The 23821-nt window shown below is 37.5% G+C and overlaps 1 protein-coding gene across 1 annotated transcript in view; it reads right to left on the minus strand.

Annotated features, from left to right (window-relative positions):
• The window catches only part of RNF169 (ring finger protein 169), an 80652-nt gene that overhangs the window by 23240 nt on the left and 33591 nt on the right, over nt 1-23821 (minus strand). The window contains exon 3 of the mRNA XM_032853077.1: nt 2209-2355. Within this exon, the coding sequence (XP_032708968.1) occupies nt 2209-2355 (147 nt within the window). The remainder of the gene's footprint in view (nt 1-2208; nt 2356-23821) is intronic.

The following is a 23821-nucleotide window of genomic DNA, read 5'->3' on the forward strand; positions in this document are numbered from 1 at the left end:
AGCATTTCAATTAGATGAAAATGTAAGAGCAAAGACTCTAAGGAGGAAAAGCATAAAGTTATATATTTGGGGGCATGCAAACAGCTCTGTTCCCTAGAATTTGGGGGTATGAGCAATGACGGGAAGATCAGTTCAAACCATACTAAGGACCTGAACATTGGGGTAAAGAATTCTCATTTAATTCCAGAGGAAATGGGGAATCACCAAGTCTTTTGGTGCAGAAAAGTAAAACAATCAGTTCAGCTCTAATCATCTTGTTCTTTATATAAAATACAATCCCTTCAGCTGGCTTTCCACTGAGCCTCTCTTGGAGCCTCTCTTTGGTCCCAATTTGAATGTAGTCTTGGTAGACTAAATGAAATTATTTTTCCAATACTGAAGACTCTTAAGAGACATTTAAAGCAAAATCAGAGCTATTTAAAAATCCTCAAAAAGACAAAAGCAAACAGAAAAAGAGGTAAAAATCACAAAAGTCTAAAACTTCAAGTGTTCATAAGTCAGTTTTTATTCAATGTGTTTTTGCACATAAAATTTTGTGAAACTGGCTATTACCAAAAAAAAAAAAAAAAGTCTGAGGATTTATACTTCCTGATTACTTTTAAGATTACAATTAGGTTACGATTCTTTTAAGATTACAAAATGCAGGTGATTTCTATTTCAAAGCTGGTAGTGGCAAAAGAAAAATTAATTAGAGCCATTTCCTCGCCTTGACATGAATTAATACTAGAGATCATTTCCTGGAGGAAACTTGGATCTGGCAAGGCCAAAAACAACAGGTTCTTTATATCAAAGGACCGCAGTGGAAGGTAAGCTCTCTTTGTCAAGATCCGTTTGTCCTAAAGAGAAAGGTCCTTCTGGGTCATTTTGTTTAAGGGATCTAAAGGACGGCCCTGTTGGGGTGAGGAGGCAGAGCTGTAGTCTATAGATCACAGACCACAGTTGGGGCTGGTTGGGGCTATTAGTCAGAAAACACACTGTATGCACAAGGCTATCATATTTCATTCTCACCTTCCTAGCTAAATTGCATCCTCTCCAGTCTTTTTCCTTTTGTAGCTCCCAATGAACAGAGGATTAAGGGAATGCAAATATTTCATGTTTGTTAAACTGAATCTTTTAGAAGGGTGAAACCCTCCAAAATCCAAGTGACTACTTTTAATAAGAAGTAAGTAATAATTATTATTGTTATAACTGGGATAAAAAATGCACAGTTAACAGCAAATACCACTGATCCAAGAAAGCTTAAATAATTTCATTTCCTAAAGTTCAGGAAAAATCCTTTACAAAGAGTAAAGCAAAAGCACAGTGAAATTAACTAAGCTGGCCAAAGTTGTACAGTCTGTTACAATGCTGGGACATGTTTAAAAGGCTAACTTCTGGTGCAGAAATTTTGTTTTCCTCTATTCTCTATTGTCTGTCTTATATACAATAAAGCTTTATTAATCCCAGCTAATTAGAAAGTTAACCTGAAATACTAACAAGTTTAAATGACAAATATTTTAAAAGATTACAACTCTAAGGCTATCTTAAGTACACATAGCAAGCCACAGAAAATGTCTGATCCAGTATATTAAAGAAAAAAACTCAATTGTAATTATCCATTTGAGCATCCAGTGAGCCTTCCAAAAATGCTTTCTTACATACATTAAATATACCACTTACAACGTTTTCCAGGAATTTGCTTGGTAAATAAGTAACGAAAAAAAATCAGGCAAGATTTGGCAAGATTAGAGGTCTAATTAGGGTTAGTTTAAACTAAGTAATCTAATATTGAAGACCTACCTTATATCTAGCACTATGTTGCTTAAGGCATTAAAAAGAATAGCGGGAAATCAAATTCAAGCTTTAAGGAAACCTAGCTTAGGTTATAAGATGTACAAAACTCAAACGTCAAATAACACCACGTAGGTCAAAATGACAACATACGTATAAAATTTGCACAAGTAATATTCTATACTATGTCCCTTCCCTCACTCCTTTTTTTTTTCTGACTGTTCCCTTAATCTTTCTACCCAAGTCTCTTGTCCCATTCATGAATTATTCTCTCTAGCTCTCATCTACTCATACGAGTAGTTCTCCACTACTCATATACTACACAGTCAGCAACTGTTACCGCCCTCATAGCTCAACAACCCAGGTTTTCAGACCCAAGTGACCTGGGCTAACGACTGATTTTGAGCCAGCTGTCCATCAAGATGGTGATCTACTTACATGTTCCAGATCTGTCTTCAGTGCTAATGGCTCATCTCTCTTCTTCTGGTCATCCATTTTCCTTTTCCCTGTTTCCATATCCTCTGATAACAGCTTGTGGATTTGATCTTCAGAGGTTTTCTCCTCTTGTAACTTTTCTTCTCTCAGCTAAAAATACAAATCACACTGTGAAGGAGAGTTTTAGGCAACAGCAGACTTCAAAACATCTACTCAGTAGTATATCAGAATGAACAGATCACATGGCAGTCTGGGACTATTTTTCTTATAGATGTAAAGCCCTCTTAATTTTTAAGTAAGTCTGCTTTTACTTGATTCTTGCCGAACATACACTGCATGGCTTAAGAATTAAATGCTCTGCATTCTTGAGCAATCTGAAATGATAAAAGCCAAGATAATACACATCATCAAAAAATAAGATTGATTCACTTAGCCAAAAAAGGTTGAACCTAAAAATGTTCCTTATTCTCATAAACCTGATATAACTGCGTTTTAAGCGTAAAGAGCCCAGATAGAGGCCACAGAAGGCCAGAGAAGCGGGCGAGGCAAGACAGTTCTTCAGTCCTAGAGGCAACAGAAAAAACTATCTGTTTCAATGTTCTGCAATTTATGCTATTATCTTGTGGTCCACAGGGTAGGTTAAAATACATGGTTTACAAAGAAACTTAAGGTAGAGGCCTATGCTCCTAATATAGAGGGGACAGCAAGGCATTATGAAAATAAGATGAGTTTTGGAATAAAAACCTGGGTTCTGGTGGTTCTGTCACTTAGTTACCAGCTATATGATCTTGGACGGAAGAAGCATCAGAAAGGATCATATGCTCACCTACAGAATAGGGATAATGCTACATACTTTGCAAATACTGTTGTAAGAAATAAATGAGATAATATGAAATACTTAATGTAGTGTCTTGCTGTATCCTTATAGTACATTAAAAGTTTCCTTTCCAAATCTCCTTTTATTTTCTTCACTGCCTGGGGTTTTAATAAAACTTAAATGCCATAATGAATAGCAAAGCAATTACAGGCTACTAATATTTTCAATCACACTTACAAAAAATAAATTAACCTAAAGAACAAATATTTTTCATTGGCTGTTGCCTCAGGGTTAAAAAGCAAAATCAACAATAACAATAAACAACAATTAAGACTTAGTCTTATCTTTCCAATTTCTATAGGTCTGATTCCTACAGGCCTGAAATAGTCTTTAACACACTGAGTCTAATTCAAGAGGTTACCAATATACAAAGAACACCATACACAATGTTATGTCAGGAAGGGGCTCAAATGAAACAACGTACTTCCAACTTGCCCCAAGTCAAACAAGAACACAAAGAGGAAAAAAGCAAATCCACAGCCAGGGAGAAAGCAAGCCGAACATCAATGCTAACTGCCCACATGAAAGCTCAGTGCCTTTTGATGATATTAGATGAGAAATTCTCATCCAACAAATTGGCTAAAAGCTACACAAATGGGTGTTTCATTTTCACAATATGAACAGGCAGTGTGGCAAAAAAGAGAACTAGTTTTAGCATTGCAAGAATTGCTATCATTTACCCAAGTCCTAGGTGTAAGGTGTCATACATACGTACATTATCTCATGTGAGAAAACGAAGTTCTAGGAGTTAGGTAATGTGTTCAAATTCACAGAGCCATAGTCCTGGAGCTAGAATTCAAATCTAGGCTTATCTCAGTGGTTCTCATCTGAAGATGATTTTACTTCCCAGGGTACATCTAACAATGCCTGGTTGTCACCACTGAGGGTGTGGGGTGTGCATACTACTGGTAGACAGTGGGTGGAGGCCAGGGATTGCTACTAAACCTCTTAAATGTACCAGAGAGCCCCCAATAACATATACAAACATTGCTATTTTTTTTAAACTATTAAATTTCCTATTTTATATATTTTAGCGTTTTGTTTAGTGGTTATCAGAGTTTGCATATTATGGCCTCTGGTTTTACCAGTGTTTTAAAGTATATCCTTTTGCTTCCTAATAATGTTTATTGTTGCTTTCAAAGTTTTTGACAATGAAGTTTGACAACAACTATAGCTGGTGAAACCACCTTTCCATTGCAATGTTGAGTCTCTAACACTGTCATCTTAACACAGCTAAAAATTTAAAACTTGAAAAACCCACATATGGATTTAAATCTTCACATGAATCGTGTTTGTGTCTTCTCTATACTGGGTTCTGTAGAAGTTATTTTCTTATCCCTTCTGATAGTTTTTCATAAGGAATTAAGAACTTGGTCTCTAGGAAAGAGTTTTCATATTCTGGGAAAATGCCTCAGGGAGTGTCAGAAAGTAGCATGTACACTTGAAAAAGAATTATCAATAGCTGCTCTGTACTGAACTCTTCTTTGTTCCAGGCATTAGGTTTATAGAGCTATCCTCATTCAAACATTAAGGGCTCTATGTGTATCCATCATTATCATTTTATAGACTCAAATATTAACACTCAGCGGTTAAAAGTTGCAGAGACTGAATACTGCAGAGCTTGGATTTTAAAGCAAACCACTGGCTTCAGAGATCAGGGTTTCCCAACCTCAGTACTTGGGGCCACATAGGTACTTTTTTGGGGGAGCTATACAGAGTCTGAGAAGAAGGCTCATGCATAATAAATACCTTATTTGGGAGCAGGAGTTAAGGACAGAGTAACATAACAAGGAAAGAAAGCCAATAAAAGTGGTGTGACAGTTGGTCCAGTAACTGGCTACAGAGGACAATATGAGAAACTGCATGAAACGCATATCAAGACTGTCAGTGTGAAGTGAGAAAAAGGGAAACATAGATCAATTGACTCCAACCTCCCACGGACTGAAGTTTACTCCGCCTTGTGTTAAACCCCCCTGACATTGGCTTGTACAACTTGAGCAAGTTCCCATGGTGGGCACTGCCACAGCGATAACAGAAAAGCCCAATGCTAACAGCAAGAGGCAGGCAGTAGGAGCTCAACGAGATCTCAAGCTGCGCCAAAGTGAAGCTGCCTACAACTGTAAAAGGAATGATTTTTACTGCCTCTTTTAGATGCTAATTAGAGAAAAACTGCTGACTTCTGTACATTCATCTCATACCCAGTCACATTACCATGAAATACCATGTAATTTTTTCCTGAAAATATCTTTACTTTGCCTTCACTAGTTTTTTTAAGATTTCATTTATTGATTTGAGAGAAAGAGAGCATGCACAAGCAGGGGGAGGAGCACAGGGATGAAGAGACTCCCCGCTGAGCAGAGAGCCCGACGCCTGCCCTGCTCCGCCTGCCCTGCTCGATCCCAGGACCCTGAGATATGACCTGAGCCGAAGGCAGACATTTAACCGACTGAACCACCCAGGTGCCCCCTTCATGTGTCGAAACTGGTATACCTGGGAGCACCAAAATTCATTTATCCATTCGAGTATTGGACATTTGGGTTGTATTTAGTTTGGGGCTATTATAAATAAAGCTGCTAAAAAAACAAGTCTTTTTGTGGACAGATGTTTTATTTTGCCTGGCTACATAGCTACAAGTGGAACTGCTGGGTTACATAGTAAGTATATGGATTTTTTTGTTTTTGTTTTTTAAAAATTTTATTTATTTATTTATTTGTCAGAGAGAGAGAGAGCACAAGCAGAGGGAGCAGCAGGCAGAGGGAGAAGAAGCAGACTCCCTGCTGACCAAGGAGTCTGATGTGGGACTCGATCCCAGGACCCCCAGATCATGACCTGAGTCAAAGTCAGCCGCTTAACTGACCGAGCCACCCAGGCGTCCCTAGTAAGTACATGTTTAAAATTAAAACATAATTGTCAAAATGTTTCCCATCGTGGTCATACCATTTTATACTCCCACTAGCAATGCATGAGAGTTTCAGATGATTCATAGTTTCATACTCATTCTCACTCTTGGGATGGTTAGCCTTTTAATTTTAGCCATTCTAGAGGATGTAAGGGGACATTCCACTGTGGCTTTAATAACTACTTCCCTGTGGGCTAATTACGCTGAGCATCTTTTCATGTGCATAGAAGCATATCTTCTTTTGTAAAGTATCTGGTCAAATCTTTCACTCTTATTATTATTATTAACCTTATTGCTTGCTAGGTGCAAGAGTTCTTCACACATTCGGGATACAAATTACACATTTTGAGAATATTTTCTCCTGGTATTTGTTTTGCCTTTTTATTTCCTTAACAAGTAAAAATTTTTAATTTGATAAAATCCAGTATGTCAATTTTTTTCTTTTGTGATTAGGATTTTTTGTGTTCCTGTCTAGAAAATCTTTGCCTATCCCAAGGTCAAAAATTTTTTCTTCTGTGTTTTCTTCTGCATAATTTTAGCTTGTAAGTTTAGTCTATGACCATTTCAAACCAACTTTTGTATATTGTATAGAGATCAAGATTCACTTTTACATATTCGTAGGATATTTAGTTTGTTCCAGCACGACTGTGGACAAGACTATTCTTTTGCCACTGAATTACTTTTGTGCCTTGATGAACATTAGTTGACTATATATGAGTGGGTCTATTCCAGCACTATATTCCATTTTATTCCATTTATCTATATGTCTTTTCCTTATGCCAATACCATACTGTCTCAGTGACTAGCATCATAGCAATTCTTGAAATCTGGTAGTAACAACATTCATTATTCACAGACAAATAATCCTCCATCTAGAACATCCACTAGAATCTACAAAAAGGCTATTAGAACTACTTAAGAAGTTTTAGCAAGGTAATAGGATAGAATAGCAAAATATAAAAATCAATTGTGTTTTCATTTACTCACATGAACAACTAGAAAATGAAAATTCAAAAATACCATTTACAATAACATCAAAAATATCAAATACTTAAGATAAATCTGACAAAAGATGTGAAAACTGAAAGCCACAAACACTGCTGACAGGTATTAAAGAAGACCTAAAAAAAAAACCCAGGATATATCATGCTGATGGGTCTGAAGACTCAATACTATGGAGATGCCAATTCTGCCTCAATTGATCTACAGATTCAATGCAATCCCAATCAAAATCCTAGAGGGTGTTGTTGTTGTTGTTGGAGGAGGAACTGACGGGCTGATACTAAAATATATAGAGAAGGAAGAACAAAGATAACTTTGAAAAAGAACAATCTGGATAATTAACACTATGAGATTTCAATAAATGTTGTAAAGCTACAACATTCAATCAAAACAGCATGGTAATGGTATAAAAATAATAGGTCAATGGTACAGATAGAATATACAGTTTAGAAACTAACCCACAAATATATAGATAACTGATTTTTGACAAAGGTATAAAAGCAATCCAGTGGAGAAGGGATAGTCTTTTCAACACAGTACTGGAACAATTGAATATCCATATGCACAAAAAGGAACTTGGATCTCTACTCACATCAGGTATAAAAATTAACTCGAAATGGATCATAGACCTAAATGTAAAGCCTAAAACTATAAAGCTCGCAGAGAAAATCTCTGTGAACTTAGGCTGCGCAAAGAATTCTTTGCGCAAAAGAATCTACAATCTACAAAGAAGTACAATCTACAAAGAAAAAAAACTATAAACTATCTTTCGTGAAAGTTAAAAGTTTCTGCTCTTCAAAAGACTCTAGGAGAATGAAAACACTGACACGGACTGACAGGAAAACATCTGCAAAGCATATACCTGATAAAAGATTTGTATCCAGAACATACAAAGATCACTCAAAATTCAAAAGCAAGAAAGCATGTGACCAACTTTAGAAATAAGGCAAAAGATGTGAACAGACAGTAAGCCAAAGAAAATATATGGAAAGCAACTAAACACATGAAAAGATGTTCAACATCATTAGTCGTTAGGGAAATGCAAATTTTAAAACCAAAATGAGATACCATTACATACCAATTAAAACTGCTAAAATGAAAAAGACTAACCATACCAAATGTTGGCGAACATCGAGAGAAACCAGAACTTTCATACATTATTGGTAGGAATTAAAATAGTAAAATCACTTTGGAAAAGTTTGGCAGTTTCTTAAAAAACAAAACACATATCTACCATATGATCCAGCCATTTCAGACCTACATGTTCACCCTTCTAAGAGAAAAAGACTTATCTATACAAAGACATACATGAATGTTCATAGCAGCTTTCTTCATAACGGCCAAGAACTGGAAATAACCCAAATGTCTATCAATGGGCATATAAGGTAAACAGATTGTGCATATGCATACAATGAAATACTACTCAGCAATAAAAAAATACTGATACAGGCAACACAGTGAATGAATCTCAATATAATTTTGCTGAGTTTTTTGAAAAAGCCAAACAGAAAAGAAAAAAGAGATACACTGGACTTCATCCAAATTAAAAACTTTGTGCAAAGGACACATTATCAATAAAGTAAAATGATGACCTAGAGTGTGGGAGAAGATATTTGCAAATCATATAACTTGTAAGGATTTCATATTCAACATACTAAAGAGCTCTTAGGACACAACTCAGTTCAAAATTAAGCAAAGGACTTGAATAGATATTTCTCCAAAGAAGAGACACAGGTGGTCAATAAGGTACTCAACATCATTATTCATAAGGGAAATGCAAATCGAAATCATTATGAGATACCCATTAGAATGATTATCACAAAAACTTTTTTTTTAAAAGATTTTATTTATTTATTTGACAGACAGAGATCACAAGTAGGCAGAGAGGCGGGGGCGGGGATGGTGGGGGGGATGCAGGCTCCCCACTGAGCAGAGAGCCTGATGTGGGGCTTGATCCCAGGACTCTGGGATCATGACCTGAGCCAAAGGCAGAGGCTTTAACTCACTGAGCCATCCAGGTGCCCCTATCACAAAAACATTTTAAAAGAAAGTAACAAGTACCAACAGGAATATGGAGAAACTGGAGCCCTCAGACATGGTTGGTAGGAATATAAAATGGTGCAGCTGCTGTGGAAAAGTTTGACAATTTCTCCAAAAACTGAACATACCATCATCCATATGACCCAGTAATTCTATTCCTAGGTATATACCCAAAAAACCTGAAAACCAAAACTCAAAACAAATACTGGTACACCAGGGTGTATTGCAGCGTTAATCACAACTGCCGAAAAGTGGGAACAACCCAAGTGTTCAAGAGATGAAACAAGATGTGATCTGTCCATACAATGGTATGTTATTCAGCCACAAGAAGAAATGAAACACTAAGACATGCAATAGTGTAGACAAACCTCCAAAACATTATGCTATGTGGAATAAGTAGACCAAAAGAGCAAATACCGTATGATTCCATTAATATACCTAGAATAGGCAAATCTGTAGAAATAGGAAGTTAGGTTAGAGGTTACCAGGGGCTAGGGGGATGGAGAAATGGGGAGATATTGATTAATGGGTACAGGGTTTCTGTTTGGAGTGATGAAAAAAAGACAGCAGTGACAACTGCACAACACTGTGAATGTACTTAAGGACACTGAACTATACAATTTAAAATGGCTAAAACGGCAAATTTTATGTTATATATATTTAATAGCACTTAAAAATGTTAAGTGTTGGGGTGCCTGGGTGGTTCAGTGGGTTAAAGCCTCTGCCTTCGGCTCAGGTCATGATTCCAGGGTTCTGGGATCGAGATCCGCATCGGGCTGTCCGCTCAGCAGGGAGCCTGCTTCCCTGCCTCTCTCTCTCTCTCTACTTGTGATTTCTGTCTGTCAAATAAACAAAATCTTTAAAAAAAAAAAAAAGTTAAATGGCATATAACCTATTCTGTAAGTATCAAGTTCCAGCTAGCTTTCTATCCTCTTAGATACTACAATAAATATCTTGCATGACAGGTTCACTCTAGGCAATATTTTAGAAGCAGGATTCAACTAATCTCCTGGTCAGAACCAGGTAAGTGAATTTTCCACTAACAGCTAAACACAAAGCCAAACAAAATTCCTAGCCACAGGGCAACGTTCCAGAGATAGAACAGGCTACTGAGCTCACTGGATTCTTAAATCCTACTCAAGCGAGGTCAGAAATGCCTGTGCAGTATTTGTAGCTAATTCATCTGTCTTGAACAGCTAATACTCGTTTCACCATGAAAAATTTTTTATCTTCAAAATTGTAGAATCCGGCTAATCAATATCCAGGCATTCATTTTATTGTTCTCTCCACTTTTATATTTGTTTGAATATTACAAAAATTTGAAATTTTGAAATCATTTCTATGATTTATGCTAGTTAACAAACCTCAGGCACTAGATGATTATAGAAATAATAGAAGGGCTTATCAGAGCCTATGAAGTGAAGGTTCTGATCATAGTCTTTCGAGGGCTACATAACTACTCCAAAGCGTGTATTATCTAGGAGTACTTCGAATGTTAACTAGCCTTAGAGATTAAAATAAAACAGATATATATACCACACTATTTCATATGAAATATTTTCAAGTCTCTTTCATAACATCCAGAAAGTACTTCTATCGTGGATTTTTAAAATAAATTACCTGCATCTAGTTACTTGTTTTCAAATCTCTTGGCCCCCAGACACTATAAGCTTCTTTTGAAGGGGAGCATGGAATTCTGTCCTATTGATTTTTTTTCTTTTTAAGATTTTTTTTTTTAATTTATCTATTTGACAGATCACAAGGCAGAAAGAGAGGAGGAAGCAGGCTCCCTGCTGAGCAGAGAGCCTGATGCGGGGCTCGATCTCAGGATCCTGGGATCATGACCTGAGCTGAAGGCAGAGGATTTAACCCACTGAGCCACCCAGGCACCCCATGTCCTATTGATTCTTGATTTCCTCTCTCCTGCTTGAGTTCTAGACTAGTATCTGTGTTCAGGAAGTTCAGTTACACAAATAATTACACAGTACTAGAGGCTATGTGTCAGGCATATTTTTAGTGCTGAGGATATAGCCCTGATCAACAATGACAAAGTGGTTCGCACTGGGCTTACATTCTTGTAGAATGCAATTGAAGTGAATAGTGAGGTTGGACCAAACAATTTTGAAAAGGTCCTTCCAACAAATACTCTCTGTGATACAAATTGTACTGCTGTGGTGACCAATTAGTTAGTCCCCATGCTTTGGGGAAGCTTCTCTCAATTGCACAACAAAAGGTAACCAACCAACCTGCGGGGCAAACAGAGAGCTGGTGGGAGGAGGGCTGCCCGACCCTTCAAAGACAAGGGGCTCATTCATCCGTAATTTCCTCATTTTCTTATCTGAATTAGTATAATGGTCCAGGGCCCAATGACAGACTACAGAAATAGTTTGTGACAACTGTAGGACCATAAAGCTTCACAGTGTTTCATTTATCTGCCTCCTACCAACAAGTGATAACAAATTTTTCCTATAAATGAAGATGATGATATAAGAAAAGAGTAAATTGTAAGAGTTACACACATGTAACTCATTTCCTACATTTTCTAGTTATCTCCGGGCCAAAGGGTCTCAAACTGGGATCCTAGACCCCTAAGATATCCACAAAGGTGGTAATGGGAATCTTTAAGTTAATTTTCAACAAAAAGATTAACAATCTTACAGATCATACACTTACAGCCCATAAGGTTGTACCCACTAAGTATCACCATCTCAATAAATGGGTCAAATACATTTTTGTTGATGTCTAGGGCTTATTCTTTAATCGAAAGTATTGAAAATATTTTAAATTCTTAGGGAGGTTATGAAAGGAATATCAGCTGATAAAGTAGTATAGTACCACTGCTTCAGAACCATCACTTCAAGCATAATGAACCTGTTAATCAAATTAGTATCAGAACATTTTAATTTGCTTTGGTATCTAGAGCAGTCAATGCTTTACATCTTCCATCTGGTTCCTAGAGTCTCATTTGATACTAATAGTTACCACTTCTATAGGATCTAACTGGTGATTATTGCTGATGCTGCCACCAAAAAAAAAGCATTTGGGGTAAACTAGAACTATGCACAGTTTCCGTTTCAAAGCATCCTGTATCATAACAAATGATCTCTTGCATACAAGGCTAAAGCCTTGATTTCTACTTGAGCAATCACATAAATAGCACCAAAGCAACTGACTTGCTCTTATGATTCTTACCTAATTTTAAAGGTATCATAAGGATGACACTATGCTCCCTTCACTTTAAATTCTCAAATACCTTTCAATTTAAATGTTATGTTTAGAATTAAGCACCTATAAATATTTATGCCTAGATAACATTTTACAGATTTTCTCCTTTATGTGATAAGGTATTTAAAATTACTCCGAATAGGTTTTAAATTACATGCATTATGCAGAAATGCATATAAGTAACTGCAGGCATTCAAGTTTACATATAAATTCAGCCAGCAGATACTGTAGAAGGCAGATGTTTAGTTGCCAAGCTAAAAGGCTGAATGAATGACAGGGAACTCACATATGAGAAGTAGAAAGAAAGGTCACTAAGAAATCAATTATGAAAAGGCAAAGACAGACTTCTTCAACTGTCCAAAGTTCAAGAAAATTTGAATTCATTTGATTCATACCACTAACTTTCCAGCCTCCAACTATGACTTTTCCATGGTCAGTTACTGCTTACTCAAATGAACAAATGGTAGCAATGGAGGAGGTTACTTGTGATAGATATTTCAGAATTCCAAATTTTGAAGAATAATGATAATCCTTATATATGGATTACTACGTGCCAGGCACTATTTCACAATAACCCTGTAAGCTAAGTACTATGGTGTACATTTTACAGCTGAAGAACTAAGACACAGAGAGACAAACTAACCTGCCCAAATTCACATGCAGAGCCAGTATCTGAACTTGGACAGTTGGCTCTTACTCATTTTAATATAATGTCGCTCGGCGTAGTATAAATTATCCACACTGCATCTGTATTGTGACCTGTAGAATACATGCATTTTTTTTCAGTTTAAGATAAACAGAAATGTTGAGTCTTAGATGTAAGCAGCAGCAAAGGAGATTTTAAACTCTCATTTGTATCCAGAAAAATATAACAATGCTTGCAATTCCACTGAAAGCAGATTACTTGTGAATTTTCACACAAATCTGGCTAGAGATGAAGAAATTTTTAAAATTATCTTGTGGAATCTTTTTGAAATATTTTTAAAAGTTATTTCTCATTCTTTTTTTTTTTTTAAGATTTTATTTATTTATTTGACAGACAGAGATCACAAGTAGGCAGAGAGGCAGGCAGAGAGAGGAGGAAGCAGGCTCCCCACTGAGCAGAGAGCCTGATGCGGGGCTCGATCCCAGGACCCTGGGATCATGACCTGAGCTGAAGGCAGAGGCTTAACCCACTGAGCCACCCAGGCGCCCCTTATTTCTCATTCTTGAATGGTTTTTGGCTTTGAGGAAAATGTCAGTATATATGTGATATATTACGGTAATATTTTCTGTTATTCTATATAATCATAAAAATGTTGGCATGTTTCTAAATTTATTGATATGGAAAGTTTCACATGATATGCAGAATAAAAATATCAGTAAAAATGACTTGTACAGGTTGCCTGGATTGCTCAGCTGGTTAAGCATCTGCCTTTGGCTCAGGTCATGATCCCAGAGTCCTGGGATCGAGTCCCACACAGTCTCCCTGCTCAACAGGGAGTCTGCTTCTCCCTCTGCCCCTCCCCCTGCTCATTCTCTCTCTCTCTCTCTCTCTCTCTCTCACGCAAAAATAAATGAGTAAAACTACTTTAAGAAAATGGCTTATATCGTATGATTCCAAATCTATTTTGTGAAAAGTCTTGGGCTTTATGATAAACATTTAAATGTAGTTATTAAAGGTGGCAAGATTACTGATAATTTTTCCTTTCTTCTTTAAATCTTTTCATTACCTGAACTTCTTCCCTTTTTATAATTCTGTTTACTTTTATAAGCAGGGAAAAAAATTTAATTTATTAAAATCTTCATTCATCAGATATTTTTACAAAATAAAATGTTTTTTATTTTGTAAGAGTTTTGTAAACAAGAGTTGCAACTGCTCTACAAAATTCCCTAGTTTGGCTTTCATAGGTGGTATTGAAATGACTTTATAGAAACTATTATACTAATACAACAATCTTAAAATTACTGATCCTCTCCTCTCACAAATCAAAGAGACAAGGAAAGATAGCACATCACAGAAATCACTTGAATAGCCTGTAGTATAATTACATTTGATCAGGCTTTGAATTTCCTGAATGTTATTTTCTTTGAAAAGTTATTACATGATAAAGTTGCTCCTGATCTTGGTCTGAATAGTTGCAAATAGCAAAAAAAAAAAAAAAGAAAAGAAAAAAAGAAAACAACCAGGTTTAACATTTTTAGATTTTTCAGCAACGGCTGTTCTTCCCTCAGGCAGTCAAAATTACAATTTATTGTTTTGAGCTTTTCCTTCTTAATACCACCTAGCTTACCTTCCCTTAAAGATGTACTATGAGATACTGTATCTATTTTCTGGTTCTAGAAATAGGCACATCAGCACCTGCCAAAAGCAGGCACTTCCTCAAAGATTACACAATAACATTTCAGAGGAATAAGAAAAAAATAACAAATATTGAGCAAAAAGAACTCTAGAAATCTTAAAACATATCTAGTTCTATTGTGAGCCAGCTCTACATCCCTACACAAGCCATCTATCTTAAAAGAAGGAGCTTTGAAACTAGATGATTGACCAATGGATTCAATCATCGTTCAGTGAATACCTCTGTGCCAGATCCTACAGTAAACCGCTCCCACTGCCTTCCCACCCATGATTTCACTGCCGGCAGTTTCAGTCAACCATGGTCTGGAAGCAAACGATCCTCCTTCTGACATATCATCAGGTCAACAGCAGCCTAACTCTACCTCACAGTCAGTGCCTACTCACTTCACTTCATCTCGTCACACAGGTATTTCATCACCTACATTATCAGGAGAAGGGTAAATGCAGTACATGAAGATATTTTGAGAGAGAGAGGGAGAGACCACGTTCACAGAACTTTTATTACAATATATTGTTATAATAACTATTTTATTATTAGTTATCATTGTTAACCACTTTACTATGCCTAATTTATAAGTTAAGCTTTATCATAATATGTATATGCAGGGAAAACCACACTATATACAGCATTTGGTACCATCCAGTTTTGGGCACCCACTGGGAGTCATGGACCCTATGCCCCACGGATCAGTGGGATGACTGTATCTTACATGCAGTGGAGAGTTAAAGAGACTAGACAAAACAGATCCACCTTGAAAGATTTTACAATCTAATAGGAAAGAAAAATTTAAACGAGCATTCTGCTGCTTCGACAGTACGCCAGAACATATTTTAAACTTTCTAGGTAAATACAAGCTCCTTTTAAAATAAATGGAGTTTTAGGGACGCCTGGGTGGCTCAGTTGGTTAAGCGGCTGCCTTCGGCTCAGGTCATGATCCTGGCGTCCTGGGATAGAGTCCCACATCGGGCTCCTTGCTTGGCAGGGAGCCTGCTTCTCCCTCTGCCTCTGCCTGCCTCTCTGTCTGCCTGTGCTCGCTTGCTCTCTCTTCCTCTGTCCCTGACAAATAAATAAAATCTTAAAATAAAATAAAATAAAATAAAATAAATGGAGTTTTTAAAAGGGGGGGGTGCCGAAGGCCAGCTCAACATTCAGCTCATGATGCACTGAATAGCCAAATAGACTTAAGTGCAATGTTCTAGAGAGAGGAAAAAGAGAGACAGAGAGCATGGGCAGGGGGAGGGGCAGAGGGAGAACCAGGCTCCTCAATGAGCGGGAAGCCTGATCAGGACTCTGGGATTATGACCTGAGGGAAAGGTAGATGCTTAACCTACTGAGCCACCCAGGAGCCCATGAAATGTGCTAGTTTTAATAGAGTGCATTATATTTTAAGTTCATGGCATAAAAATAATAAAAGAGACTTTAAAGATACATAGTTTCAAAATCAATTAGGTTCTACAAGTTTACTTACCTTTAAAAAATTCCTGCACAAAAGTTAGGATCTGCCTTATAGAGACAGTATTCACTTCGGTAACCCATTGACCATATCTGATTACCCTGTGCTCAGGCTGAGGACTAAGAACTGCATACTTACTACTTGAATAATTCAGCCAGCAATGGGAAGAAAATACTCCTCAAAAATGAAACCAGTAGGGAGGGAGAAAAAAGAAAATGGATAGGTCAGTAAACCAATTCAGAGAAAGCCTAAACCACTCATGTGACCCACAGAATTATCGAGAGCAGTTCATCTTTCCCACTACAGAAACCAGGGAGATAAGCAGTCTAGAAGCAGAGGCTGTTTTTTCCCCCTACTTTCAATCTTTCAGAGTCCAATGATTCAAAGAAGACAAACAAGAGCATGTGGATTATAGGTTTCCTAACTCTGACATAAAGCAACTATTTAAACATGTGGTCAAAATTAAGCATCTAACAAACTATATGGACAGAAGAAATAATGGTGTAAAAATAAGCTTAATCCAACCAATAAATAGAACTTACAGAGAGGAATCAATTATTTCAAAAGACAAAAATGACTAACAGTCTCACATACAATAGAAACATGAAGATATCAATATTGAAATTTCTTGCTAAAATTTATTTTTTGATTTCAACATTATAGACAAGAATATAACAAGTATATATACACACACACAAAACACACACCTATATATACACATGTACATACACATACATATTCAAGAATGAATAAACAAAACTATTTCAAAAAAAAAAAAAAACTATTTCCTTAAGCATTGTAACAAGATAGAGGACTGAGCACATGTTAATTTTCTCTTTCCACTTAAAAACCCCAAGAAATGTCAGGGAAAAAAAGAAGCCAGGAACTTTTTTCAATATAAAACATCTATAAAAGCACGGGGTCGGGGGGAAGCATGACATTAGTAGTCAAGTTTACAAATGCTCAAAGGATAGAACTGGTTTTCACATTCAAAGTCTGTGAACAAGTGATGTGCAGAAAACGTCTAAATGTCTAGCAAATATACAATGCTCCTCCTAGCTAGTAATCAGGAAAATGTAAATTAAAACAATGAGATATCATTTTTATCTAGCAGATTAACAAAATATTAAAAATAATGATACAAGTGGGGTGCCTGGGTGGCTCAGTGGGTTAAAGCCTCTGCCTTCGGCTCAGGTCATGATCCTAGGGTCCTGGGATCGAGTCCCACATCGGGGGTGGTCTCTGCTCAGCAGGGAGCCTGCTTCCTTTGCTCTCTCTCTCTCTCTCTCTCTCTGCCTGTCTCTCTGCCGACTTGTGATCTCTGTCAAATAAATAAATAACATTTTTTAAAAAATGGTAAAAGTTTGGCAAAGATTTAAAGAAAGGGGAATCTCTTTTACTGATAGTGAGAGCATTAGTTGAAAAAACATCTTTCTAAAAGGCAATTTGTTAGGGGCGCGTGGGTGGCTGAGTGGGTTAATCCTCCACCTTCGGCTCAGGTCATGATCCCAGGGTCCTGGGATAGAGCCCTGCATCGGGCTCTCTGCTCCTCGGGGAGCCTGCTTCCACCTCTCTCTCTGCTTGCCTCTCTGCCTACTTGTGATCTCACTCTGTCAAATAAATAAAATCTTTAAATAAATAAATAAATAAATAAAAGGCAATTTGTTGGAGCCCTTGGGTGGCTCAGTTGGTTGAGCAGCTTCCCAGGGTCCTGGGATCAAGAGCTGAATGTCAGACTCCCAGCTCAGTGGGGAGTCTGCTTCTCCCTCTCCCTCTGCCCCTCCTCCCCCGACTTGTGCTAGCTCTCTAATAAATAAAATCTTTTTTAAACATTTTTTAATTTTTTTATAAACATAAAATGTATTATTAGCCCCAGGGGTACAGGTCTGTGAGTCGCCAGGTTTACACACTTCACAGCACTCACCATAGCACATACCCTCCCCAATGTCCATAACCCCACCACCCTCTCTGGACCCCCATCCCCCCAGCAACCCTCAGTTTGTTTTGTGAGATTAAGAGTCTCTTACGGTTTGTCTCCCTCCCGGTCCCATCTTGTTTCATTTATTCTTTTCCAACCCCCCAAGCCCCCCACGTTGCATCTCCACTTCCTCATATCAGGGAGATCTATGATAGTTGTCTTTCTCCGATTGACTTATTTCGCTAAGCATAATACCCGCTAGTTCCATCCACGTCGTCGCAAATGGCAAGATTTCATTTCTTTTGATGGCTGCATAGTATTCCATTGTGTGTGTGTGTGTGTGTGTGTGTGTGTGTGTATGTGTATATATATATATATATATATATGTATACCTCATCTTCTTTATCCATTCATCTGTTGATGGACATCCAGGTTCTTTCCATAGTTTGGCTATTGTGGACATTGCTGCTATAAACATTCAGGTGCATGTGCCCCTTAGGATCACTACGTTTGTATCTTTAGGGTAAATACCCAGCAGTGCAATTGCTGGGTCAGAGGGTAGCTCTATTTTCAACTTTTTGAGGAACCTCCATGCTGTTTTCCAGAGTGGTTGCACCAGCTTGCATTCCCACCAACAGTGTAGGAGGGTTCCCCTTTCTCCGCATCCTCGCCAGCATCTGTCATTTCCTGACTTGTTAATTTTAGCCATTCTGACTGGTGTGAGGTGGTATCTCATTGTGGTTTTGATTTGTATCTAATAAATAAAATCTTAATTAAAAAAATAAAAGGCAATTTGTTAATATCCACCAGAATACAAACTGCACATCCCATTTGCCCTGGAACTTTCACTTCTAGGAATCTAAACTAAAGAAGTACTAGCTTACATATGTTCATGTGTATTCAGCATAACATCTCTTTAAAACTGGGAGAAATTGGGGACGCCTGGGTGGCTCAGTGGGTTAAAGCCTCTGCTTTGGGCTCAGGTCATGATCCCAGTGTTCTGGGATCTAGCCCCACATAGGGCTCTCTGCTCAGCAGGGAGCCTGCTTGCTCCTCTCTCTCTGCCTGCCTCTCTGCCTACTTGTGATCTCTGTCAAATAAATAAATAAAATCTTTAAAAAAAAAAATGAGACAAATTGGAAAGAATTTAAATGACTAACGAACAGAATAGTTAAGAGAATTATACCTTATCCATACTATGAAATACCGTTCAGGATAAAAAAATGTCTATATGAAAGCATTCCTCCCACAAAAAAACATATATTGGGGTACCTCAGTGGGTTAAAGCCTCTGCCTTTGGCTCAGGGTCCTGGGATCAAGCCCCCCAGTGGGCTCTCTGCTCAGCATGGAACCTGCTTGCTCCTCTCTCCCTGCCCGCCTCTCTGCCTACTTGTGATCTCTCTCTCTCTGTCAAATAAATAAATAAAATCTTTTTTTAAAAAAATAATAAAAGCTTAAAGACTTGAGAATCCCTATCTTCCCCTTATGCTACGGAGCTAATCATTAAGTTTGTTAAATCCTGGGACTTAAGGAATCTTGCCTTCTCAAGTGCTATTCTAACATAGCACTTTGTGAAAGGATATTTCTACCACCTCACCAGCATTTTTAGCTGTAATGATTTTTCTCATGTCTCTACTTCTGTGGAAAAAGAAATTTTGACCTGTACCCCTGGAGTTAATAATACATTATATGTATTATTACATTATTATTACATATAACATATAATTAACATTATATGTTAATGAAAAATAAAAAATTGTTTAAAAAGAGAAGCAGAGAGCCTGCTTCCCTTCCTCTCTCTGCCTGCCTCTCTGCCTACTTGTGATCTCTGTCTGCCAAATAAATAAATAAATATTTTAAAAAACACACATTATAGTGGAAAAAAGAGCAAGTTACAGAAAAGATCATACTATTCCTCAAAAAACCTAGCTTCTCTGAAATATTTACCATCAGACTGTAACACCCACAACCCCTTTGTGGTAGACACCCACCAATCTTTGTCAATTCCCCTTATTCACAGAAAAACTTAGCACCTACGTTTCTCTCCAACTACTCCAATGATCATTCCTAAAGAATTCAGCCTTAGTATACTCTCAGTTCCTTTACTTCCTCCTAAGTAAGTCTTTTCTTCCATCCTACTTCAGTGTCTACTCTCTGATCATACTCTGAACATTCTCCTGTCTAGTAACTAAACTACCTCCCAGTCTCAGTTTTGAGACTCTCACATTTAGACCACCAACTTCCTAGCTTTCCAGCTTGACTGGTATGCTAGTGACCCTATTTTTACAACTCTCTATCGCCATCAAAACCTCGATCCATTGACCCTACTGCGCTACCACTGTCCATCACGTAGTCATCTCAATTCCCTCCTTAAATAACCTCCTCAAAAACCATGGTCCAAAACGAAACAAGCTCCTTGTATACACTTTCCTATCCATTGCATCTCTCCTTCCATCATCTTCTAAGCAAAACCCTAACTCTGCTTAAACCCAACACACTGCTGAATCCAAAAGTGCCCTAATTGGCCTTATTTCCATTCTTGTCCCATGAGTCACAGACTGCTAGCTACCTAATCCATTATCTATTCTTTACTTCCTTTCCAAGAGAACCCAGATTTTACGTGGGAAGTTAATGTACGCAGCTAAAACACTGCCTCCCAGACTCCCTGGCAGCTAGCAACAGTCTATGACACTGGACTAGGAAGCACACATGAAGTCACTTAGTTGGGTTTTGGAGAAAACTCTTTAAAAAAAAGGAAACCAGGAAAAAAAATAAAATATAAAAAAAATAAAAACTCAGGGACATCAGGTGCCTCAGTCGGTTAGGCATCTGCCTTCGGCTCAGATCATGATCCCAGGGTCCTGGGACTGAGTCCCACATTAGGCTCCTTGCTCATTTGGGAGCCTACTTCTCCCTCTGCCTCTGCCTGCTGCTTTCCCTGCTTGTGCTCTCTCTCTTTCTGACAAATAAATAAGATCTTAAAAAATAAATAAAGATTAAGAAAGTATTTTTTAATTAAAAAAAAATTCAGCTGACATGTACCTTTCTTCCCCTACCTTCTGTCTAGATGTGATTCTAGAGATCAGCCATCCCACAGTACAAGGAAACAATACACTTGAAGATGTCTAAACAGAAAGACAAAAGGAACCTGACTTCCTGATGTCAGGAAGCTGCTATATCAGCTCTGGGCTGCCTACATCTGGTTTTTGTTAATTGAGAAAAATAAAACTCCTAATTTGCTTGGGTCGTTATTTTTGGGTCTCTACTATTCACAGTAAATACATTTCCTAACTCCCAGGCGCATTACTGTTTATTCCCTACAGCACAACCAGAGACCTTTAAAAGTATGAGTTGGATCATATTACTGGTTTCACATCACACTTAAAATAAATTTAGGTTCCTTAAAAGGTCAACTAGGCCTTCTTTGATCTGGCCCTTCTATTTCTCCCAACTCATCTCCTACCAAATCCCCATACCACCCTGCCCACCACTTGCACACCCACACTGTTCCTTGAACAAGCCAAACTTGTTTCTGTCTCAGGATCTTTACATTTGCTGCTCCTTTGCCTAAAATCCTCTTTCCTCATACTTTTACTTGGTTTGCTACCTCATTTCTTCTAGGCAGCAACTCAAACGTTGCCTTCTCTGAGAGACCTTCCTCATTACTCTATTTAAAACAGTCTTTTTTGTCTCCTCACGTTTCCTCTCCATTCTCCCATAACTCTTCTGATCCTATCTGATCCTACCTTATTAATATATAGTAATTATTTGTTTGCTTATTTACTGTCTTCTGCACTAGAATGGAATCTCCCTGGGCAAGGACCTTGGGTGTCTTCTTCAGCACTATATCCTCAGTGCCTGGCACACAGAACACAAAAAATATCTAATGTATAAATCAATATACATCATGATCTCATTAATACTGAAAAAGACTAAAGTGTGTGTGTGTGTGTGTGTGTGTGTGTGTGTGTAAGTATATAAAGGACCTAAGATAATACACTAAACTGCTGATACTCGTTAACCATGAAGAGAATGAGAAATAAGGAAATGAGGAACTTTCACATTTTGCTCTACATATTCCTCCATTGTTTTTTTTTTTAATTTTTTTAAGATTTTATTTATTTATTTGACAGAGAGAGAGATCACAAGTAGGCAGAGGAGCAGGCAGAGATAGAGGGGGAAGCAGGCCCCCTGCTGAGCAGAGAGCCCGATGTGGGGCTCGATCACAGGACCCTGAGATCATGACCTGAGCCACAGGCAGAGGCTTAACCCACTGGGCCACCCAGGCGCCCCTGTTGTTTTTCTTATTACGAAAACAAAATTACCTATGATATATGGCAAGAAAAAAGCTTTAAACATATTCAGAAATATAAATCCACTCATAGAATCATACAACTTAGAAACTCAGTAACCTTAATAAGTGTAACAGTACCCACAGGTAGAAGGATCTATGATTACTAAGGAAGTATCTTTTAAAAGAACTAGAATTAGAAGAACAAAAATTTCTTATTAACTTTTTGTAGCCCTTATAAAAGTTTTTACTCTCACTTAAACAAAATAAAATATACCAAACAAAAAGTATATTAATAGCATGTTATACATCAAAATAGTAATGATAAGTTGTGTAGAACCAATTTCCACTCACCATCCCTTGCTTGTAGCAACTTGTTTTTAAAGATTTTATTCATTTATTGACACAGGGAGAGAGAGAGTGAGAGACACCATGAGTAGGGAGGAGGAGGCAGAGGAAGAGGGAGACCTGAGCAGAGCACTACTGTACGGCTCCAATCCCAGGACCCTGGTATCATGACCTGAGCCAAAGGCACCCAGGGATCCCACTTATAGAAACTTTTAAGGATTTTCCTTCCCTAGATATTCAGCCAATAATCTAGATATTTACTTTGTTCTGTTTTAGAAAATACGTACTCTACGAGAAACCTTTTCTCTATCAAGTTCTCCATCTGAATGTCTAGTGCTTTTTAATTCTTCTTTACAACTTTACTGAGACACATTTTACATGTTACATAATCTATCCACCTCAAATGTATAGTTTTTTAGGAAATTTACCAAGTTGTGGAACACACCAGAAATCAGTTTTAAAAATCTTCACCACTGAAATTAAATCACTCATGCCCTTTTATTGTTAACCCCCATTCCCACCCCCTAATTCAACCAGCCACTAGTCTCCTGTCTGTCTCCATGACATCTGTCTATTCTGGACAGTTCCTACAAATGGAATCATAGAATATGTGGTCCCTTGTATCTGGTTCTTTTCACTTAGCATCTTTCTGAGGTTCATCCAAGAGGCAGCATGTACCAATAGTTCATTCTATTTTACTGCTGAATATTATTTCACTGTATAGATATGGCATATTAGGGCCTTTTGATTTTCTGACTTGAATTTCCATTTTCCAGGTTGTACCATGGATGCCGGCAACTTGGGAGTTGTGGGCAAGGAGCTACATATGTCATTTATTTAACCCAAATGACACAGGTGGATGTTTTTCAAACCCAATCCAGTTTATATAGGATAAGATTGTCCTAGCTTCACTTAACATCATTTCTGCCATTTAAAATGCTTTTAAAACCATTTTTCTGTCCTCCCTTTTGAAATGAGTAAAAGTACAGTTCCCCAAGGTTTCTCTCTCCCAAAGCTTATAAAAACCTCTACTCTTACTATGCAATCTGTTTTATCTCATTTTTCTACCTTCAATTCCTTGTTTTCTCTTTATCTTTAAGCTGACAGCTTTTCATATTCTCCAAGTTTGTAAAAAGGTATATCAGAATTAAATATCTGCAGATTCTGGAATTTTATTTAAGAGAAATCTGTGGTTTTTTTGATGTGGTCCCTATAAGGAAT

Source organism: Lontra canadensis, unplaced genomic scaffold (assembly GCF_010015895.1).
Source record: "Lontra canadensis isolate GAN:19392208 unplaced genomic scaffold, GSC_riverotter_1.0 scaffold7, whole genome shotgun sequence".
Taxonomy (NCBI): Eukaryota; Metazoa; Chordata; class Mammalia; order Carnivora; family Mustelidae; genus Lontra; species Lontra canadensis.